The sequence below is a fragment of the Heteronotia binoei genome, chromosome 2 (assembly GCF_032191835.1).
Source record: "Heteronotia binoei isolate CCM8104 ecotype False Entrance Well chromosome 2, APGP_CSIRO_Hbin_v1, whole genome shotgun sequence".
NCBI lineage: Eukaryota > Metazoa > Chordata > Lepidosauria > Squamata > Gekkonidae > Heteronotia > Heteronotia binoei.
The window spans coordinates 76,683,130-76,690,576 of NC_083224.1; the positions used below are offsets into that span (position 1 = coordinate 76,683,130).

The window sequence follows — 7,447 nt, forward strand, 5'->3', positions numbered from 1 at the left end:
TGCCTGCTAAATGCTTGGAAATGCTGAGTAGGCAGGCATTCATGAGTAATCAAAGGGGGTCCTAGCAAAATGTACCGTGGTGTGTGAAAAAAAACAGCACTTAGGTGCCTACTCCCATTCCTAGGAAATTTTAGTTTTCTTTACCTCCTGAATTGAATGGCAGGGGGGTGTGGGCATGAGAGAGAGAGAAGTCTGGAAAGAGAAAATATACAGGGAAGAGAAAAGACAGCTTTAGTCATCTACCTCAACTTGTTACTCCCTTTCTCCATTTCAAGTCAAGGTTAAAAGAGGTCTATGCCCAACTCAAAAATGGTGTAGATGTTTCAAGCAGAGGAAGTTTGTCTTTTGAATTCCATTGCATGGTGATTGTCAGTGTTACAAATCACAACATTTATGACATTACTTTTCCGCCCCCATTCAACACAAGGTCCAAGAGAGCAGGCAGCCTCCCTCTCCATCAACTCTGGCTGAGAGAGCTGCATGAGATCTCAGAGCCTGTTCCTGCTGGAAGCTGGCTCCAAATCCTCACCCTGAGAAGCCAATATTTTCACAGCCAGTTTTTTTTTTCTCCAAGCATAAAGCACAACTGCCTACTTCCTCCCTCCACTACCCTGACATTGTGTCTCAGTTCCACTTCTACACATTTTCCTGTGGGTTGCTTGCTGGTTTCTGCAAGGATTGCATACATGGGAGGGAGGGGAATGCACATCACTGCCACCCCAGGCCACTTTGCACTAAGTGTTTGGCAATGGGAGACTTTGACTCCCAGGTGGACATTTGTCCTTGTGAATTCTAGCTACTATGCCATGAGTGTGACTGAATAAAAGCTGTAGTGGGCAACCCTGCTGGGGGACATTATCCCTAGGAGGGAGGAGGAGGTGGAAGTTGGCTCCCTGCAGTAGCTGGATCTCAGGTGGCCAGAGTATGTTATTCAGTTCCTCCATCATGGCTGGGCCCCAGTAGTAGATGTGGGATTCCTTCTTCTGGTGGATGGTCTGCTAAAAGATTGGGCCATGGATATGAAGTGGCTGACTTACATCCCATGCCTGGTACTTAATAGTGAAATTTTTAGTGAATTTATCCCTAGATTCCTAATGAATGTTTTCCTTAATGCCAACATTGTGATAGTGCAGGATGAAGGCCGTGTCAGGTAAGACTATGTCCAAACACTGACATGAATGTAATATGTTGGCTTATCAGTGTAATGCTACAGCTCAGCTGCAGAAGCCTGGTTTGTGACATCACAATTTGATGATAATGCATCAGTTGCGCAGAGGCGTAAGTGACTTGAGTTAACACCATGGAAGAGAGAACAGGGATAAGAAGTAGAATCTCTCTTAATGTGTAGTGTTACCTTGGAGAAAAAGAAATTCCCCATCTTATGTGCTTCCTATGCTACTTGTTTACTGCAAACTTTTGACTCTAGTTTTTGTCAAGCCTTGGTAATTGGAAGTTCTTTAAATGACAAGCCAGATTGGTGAAGACAGTGCTGTGTAAGTATCACTTCCCTCTTATTTCTCTGGTATCTCACAAAAAGATGAGTTTGTTCAGGGGTCTTATTCTTAAATGTAGCAAAAGTTGATTTTGACTTCTACAGGATGTTCTGCTAGATGAAAAAATATATTTTGTGGTTGCCTGTCCTGTACTTCAATAATCTAACAGTGTGATCCTAAACAATTACACCCTTCTAAGTCTATTGAAGTCAACTCTGCTTTGGATTGTGTTGTATTTTATTTATTCATTTCAATTTGTATCCTGTAAGCAGGCTCAGGGAAGGTCACAGATACAAAAAACTATACAATTGGAATTAGTAGAATTGTATCAAATATAGAATCATAGAGTTGGAAGGGACCTCTAGGGTCATCTAGTCCAACCCCCTGCACAATGCAGGAAACACAAACACCTCCCCCTAAATTCACAGGATCTTCATTGCTGTCAGATGGCCATCTAGCCTCTGTTTAAAAACCTCCAAGGAAGGAGAGCCCACCACCTCCCGAGGAAGCCTGTTCCACTGAGGAATCGCTCTAACGGTCAGGAAGTTCTTCCTAATGTTGAGCTGGAAACTCTTTTGATTTAATTTCAACCCATTGGTTCTGGGCCTACCTTCCGGAGCCACAAAACAATTCCACACCATCCTCTATGTGACAGCCCTTCAAGTACCTTCCGGGGCCACAAAACAATTCCACACCAGCCTCTATGTGACAGCCCTTCAAGTACTTAAAGATGGTGATCATATCACCTCTCAGCCACTTCCTCTCCAGGCTAAACATCCCCAGCTTCTTCAACCTTTCCTTATAGGATGGTCTCCAGACCCCTCACCATCTTTGTTGCCCTCCTCTGGACACATTCCAGCTTGTCTATATTCTTCTTAGAATGTGATGCCCAAAACTGAACACAATACTCCAGGTGAGGTCTTACCAGAGCAGAGTAAAGCGATACCATCACTTCATGTGATCTGGACACTATAATTGGGAAATTATTTTTCAACCTTAAGACACACTTTCAGAAGAGAAACAGGCAACTTTTAAATTTTTTTCTAGGAATTAAAAAGCTTATGCTTCTAACCCTTCTGAACTTCCATTTACATATATCTACTACCATAAGCTGTTTTAACTGGAACAATGCTGTCGTGGCAGAACTACTGGAGGCTTTTTACATACATAGTCAAACCAAGCTTTGTGTTGATTGATAATTCTTGTGTTATGTTATATGCTGCATTCAGGCATTACAAAAGCCCTTTGTAACTGTTAATCGGGTTTGTTGACATATTTGCAAGCATTTTTCCCTTTCTCCTTGCAACACAGCACAATGGAATCCTGGGTTGAGGAGTCTGGGAAGTATATTGGTGGGCTCTCCTCTAGTTTATGGATTACTGAGGAGGGCTAGCATGGTGTAGTAGTTAAAAGTGGTGGACTCTAATCTGGAGAACCAGGTTTCATTCCTCACTCTTCCATTTGAAGTCTGCTGGGTGACCTTGGGCCAGTAACAGTGCTCTCAGAACTCTCTCAGACCACCTACCTCACAAGGTGCCTGTTGGGAGAATAAACAAAGGTGATTATAAGCCACGTTGAGAATCCTTAAGATAGTGGAAAGCAGGATGTATAAACCAACTCTTGTTCTTCATATATACACAAGCATGTTTAGAAGCAGTGTTGGAGAAAGAAGTCTGCTTCATTAGACTACAGAGGAAAGCAAAATTTTAAATGCATCGCAAGCAAAAACAGTTCTGTATGTAAGCAGAAGGAAATTGCATATTTATACCCTGCCCTTCTCTCTGAATCAGAGAGACTAGAGTGGTTTACAATCTGTCATATCTTCCTCCCCCACAACAGACACCCTGTGAGGTGGGTAGGGCTGAGAGAGCTCTCACAGAAGCTGCCCTTTCAAGAACAACTCTTGCAAAAGCCATGGCTAACCCAAGGACATTTACAGGTGCAGGTGGAGGAGTGGGGAATCAAACCCTGTTCTCCCAGATAAGAGTCTGCACACTTAACCACTACACCAAACTGGGTAACCTGCCCAAGAAAAAACTTGCTGTCATGAGGAGCTTGATAATTCTCCCCCCCCCCCCCGTGCTTACGTGGTTAAATGAAAAGTGTCCCCAACTTGATAAAAACAATGGGCTTTAAGGTAAAGGGAGCAGTAAAACCTTCATTGGGGGAGGCCTTTGGCATAGAATAAGGGAGGGGAAATGCAGCAGCATTTTGTCATAGCCAGGACTGAAAGGAAAAATTAGGGCAGGGCTGAGACTGCCTGGAATTCTATGCTGGTAAAACAAACACCCAAAAGCCTGATTGAGAATGAGATTATGGCACATGAGGAGGAGGGGTTTAAGGCTACCCCTTTGCTTTCCTATCCTGAAATGGCCCAGGGCAGGTATTTTCTCTGATGGGAAAACTTCAGCATACTGATGGGCTACTTGTAAGTTTTCTCAGTGGAGCAAATAACAATACACAGGGATGGTTCAGGTCAGAAGAACTGGGAGGTGGGGGAGATAATGAATCCTATTATCCCAGTACACCAAGTTTAAGGCCAGATCCCCTACACACCTAGGAACTGAGTTCCCAATAGCAGAATAGCTGTTGACAGTTCTCATGTCTGCCACATGGACCTCATGATTTGTGAATTAGACTGCAGAGACTGGAGAAGTGGAAGTCAGCCAAGAGACTTGTGGTTGTTGCTCAGAAAAGGGCAGAGGGGTGAGGCATGAGTGAGTAGACAAGAGGGGTGTTGCAGGTGAGTCATGCACATCTAGAATCTTCAATGTGCTCTTCCCCAAGTGCAGCAGCTAGGTGGGGCAAGGCAGTTCTTGGAGGGAGGGAACAAATCTGGGATAAAAAGCATCTCTATATACCTGTGAAATTTCTGAGTCATGTGATTTAAGAGGACTGGGCAAAGATTGCCTCAATGAGAGAGCTATGCTAATTCTGTGCCTGGACATGGCTTTATCATTACTGATTACTGAAGGAGGTTACTTGATTGATTGACAGCTCTCTGTTATATAAGAATAGGTTTTGATTACCCAACAGGAGCCAGTCATCTTGATTCCATACTACAGAATGATCTCAATGAGCCATGAACTTCCCAGTCTGCTGGGTATGACACCTGGTAGACTTGAGGGGCTCATGGATTCCACAGCCTGCTAAGTCACTGGAAGGACTGTCTCCTCCCCTACTGTCCAGCCCCCTAAATTAAGATCTGCCTCTCAAGCCTTGTTGTCTGTGCCTGAGGTGGGGAAAGGGATAGAGACAGGACATTTTCACCTTTGGATGCTCTTCCCTTGAGGCTCACCTGTTGCCTGCCTTATTGTCTTTGGGTGCCTGGCTAAAATACATCTTTCTACCCAGGCTTTAGGGGTTTTATCTTTTTAGCTGTCTTGTGGTCTGCTGCTGGTTGTCTGATTTATGAATAGTTGCTATTTTTATGTCCCTGGCTTGTTTTTAAAAAATGGCCTGTTCTATTTTATATTGATAATTTATTTTATTTGTATTCTGCCTTGTACAGGAGTCTGGCAAGGTGACATACAAATCTCCTAAATAAATGTATACATGAGTCAGTGTTGGCAGTCTGAGAGAAAACATTAATTTTATTTCCTTGAACAATTAAGTAAAGTTCTTTGAGCCTGACCAAAATGGTAATTTTTGTGCTGTTCTATACCAGGGTTTTCTCTTTTCTTGGGTCTATAGCTTCCTGTTTTTTAAAGCTTTTGAGTGAAGGCATTTTGGCATGTTCTCCAAATGTGGGTGCCATGGCAGTTTGTTTCTAAACCACAGAATCCCAGTTTGTGAAGAACAAATGGAACTATTATTTGCCCAAGTACCCGCATTGGAATGTCATGGCAGATTGGAGATTGACTGAAGGATTCCAGGACCAGAAAGTTTATTGTTATATTTGGGGAGGATGGAGGGAACACACAAGTATGTCAACCGCCTAGACTGATATTCCTTACAGAATTGTATCATGGCATCTGAGTGCAGCCATAGTAAAGGAATGATACAGGGAGTTTTGTGCTGAACTTTGAGTAGCAATCTGCCCTCCTACTGGTTATCCCTTTGTTATCTCAAGTCACAGTTACTACATGATTAGAGAACAATCAAGGCTCATGTTGAATAGTTAAATTTGGGACTGTGTAGATATACAAAAATGGAAGGCTAAATTTACTTAAATAAATTCCATTGCTGCAAATAGAGCAAAGCCCACAGAATGGAGTTTTCTTGTTTCTTCCTTCATCCACTGCATCCCACTGAACCTTAGAAATTCTGCTCCTTGGAGCCATGAACAGTATGGGAAGGGAATGAAGTAGAAGTCTATAATGCAAGGCAAGAATCAGCAGCAATTGCCCCTTCCTCTGCCAGTGGAAATGCCATTGTGCCAGCAGAAAATCATCTTTGGATTCAATCTATTATTTTCATTATGCAAGGATATCTGTGTTGGTAGGGTGCAAACCTTTATATATTGCCTCAAACAGAACTGTCAAATAAAGTATTGCTTAATATGAAATGCTAATAGCACACCCCTGCATAGTCTTAAGTTGCCTGCTTATTGAATTGCCTTTTCTTTAGCAGTATATAACTTGAAGCCAACTTTGCTTTCTGAAGATTTCTCACATCTAGGAAACTGGTGCAAGAAGAATGATCAACTGTAAATGTCAAGTTTTTAGAATATGGCAGAATGGCAGTTAGGATATTTAACCAGGCTACAAAAGGGATTCTAAAAGGACTCTTCAAGCATGATGAACACAGAAACACACTTGACCCTTGGAACACTGGTGCTTGCCTTCTTTGTGCCACTATCAATAGCTTCTATGGAGTCAGTAACCATCCCCAAACAGATGAGCACAGCTACAGCTAGGCTTTCAGTCAGTTCCACAAGCTGTAGTGTCACCTGTGGCCTGGGCTATAAAGTAGAGGAAGTATGTGACATTGGAGCTGATGGTAAAAGAAGATATTGCACCCTACGGCGATCTGAATGCTTGACCAACTGGCTTTGTGGAGTGCGGCACTTCACTGTCCTTGTCGGTAAGCCATTTAAGCTCAGTTGCCTGACCTCTGAGGAGATTGGCCCTGAGACTCAGAGCTTCAGCTATACCTGGAGGCTGGCCAGAGGTATAATCACCACAGACGATGCTATTTTTGTGCCTTTCAAGGCTCCCAGCTATGTCATTGAGCTTTCTTCAGCTGAAGAATATGATGCAGGGACCTATAGATGTGATGTGCAGTTCATGAAAAACTATAAGTTAGTCAAGAGAATCTATTTTGGGCTTCGGGTGATCCCTGGTAACTTGGTGGATCTCAACTTTGAAAAATCCTTGGCTCTGGAAGAGAAATCAGAAGCTGAGAAGAACAAAACCCAACAAAATACAACCATTGCTCTTCTCAAGTGGCAGCATTACTCCTGGCGACAGAGAGCATTGCTGATGTTTCTGGTAGGCATTGGAACTGGGGTCTTAGGAGGTGTCTTGTTGGGAACTTTTCTCCATTCTTTGCTGAAGAATCATAAATCTGAAAGTGCAGACAAATGAACGGCAGTATCTTGTCTTGCTGAAAAATAATATTCTTCACCATGATGGTTAGAGTCACAGTTCATCTGGAAAATAAGTACCTGAAGACCTTTCAGGAATACTTGATTTATAGATTATGTCAGCCTAATCAAACTGAAATGCACATTGAAAATTTTCATTAACTTTGTATGTCCAAGTTCCCCTTTGAGTCAGCCCTCTGATACTAGGCCACTCTTACAGCTTCCATTATTAGTACATTGCTATACTTTTCATAAAAAAGGAATATCCCAGGGTAAAGTAGGGATTCCTGCACAAACATCCACATTTAGTTGCCTTCATTGAACTTGAGGCAAATAAACATCTGTGTCATGGAGGAACTTTGGCTCTGAATTCCATTTTATTGAGTTCTGTGAGTGAGCAAAATTATATCGCTTCATTTTTGTTTTA

At 42.6% G+C, this 7,447-nt stretch overlaps 1 protein-coding gene across 1 annotated transcript; it reads left to right on the forward strand.

Annotated features, from left to right (window-relative positions):
* The first annotated feature begins 6,047 nt into the window (after nucleotides 1-6,047).
* Nucleotides 6,048-7,021, forward strand: TMEM81 (transmembrane protein 81). The gene has a single exon (XM_060233263.1). It carries the CDS (start codon nucleotides 6,230-6,232, stop codon nucleotides 7,019-7,021), a length of 792 nt encoding a protein of 263 aa, XP_060089246.1. The 5' UTR covers nucleotides 6,048-6,229.
* The last annotated feature ends 426 nt before the right edge of the window (nucleotides 7,022-7,447 follow it).

Coding starts and splice junctions, on each gene's coding strand:
- TMEM81 (XM_060233263.1), top strand. CDS start 6,230: ATGATGAACACAGAAACACACTTGACCCTTGGAACACTGGTGCTTGCC.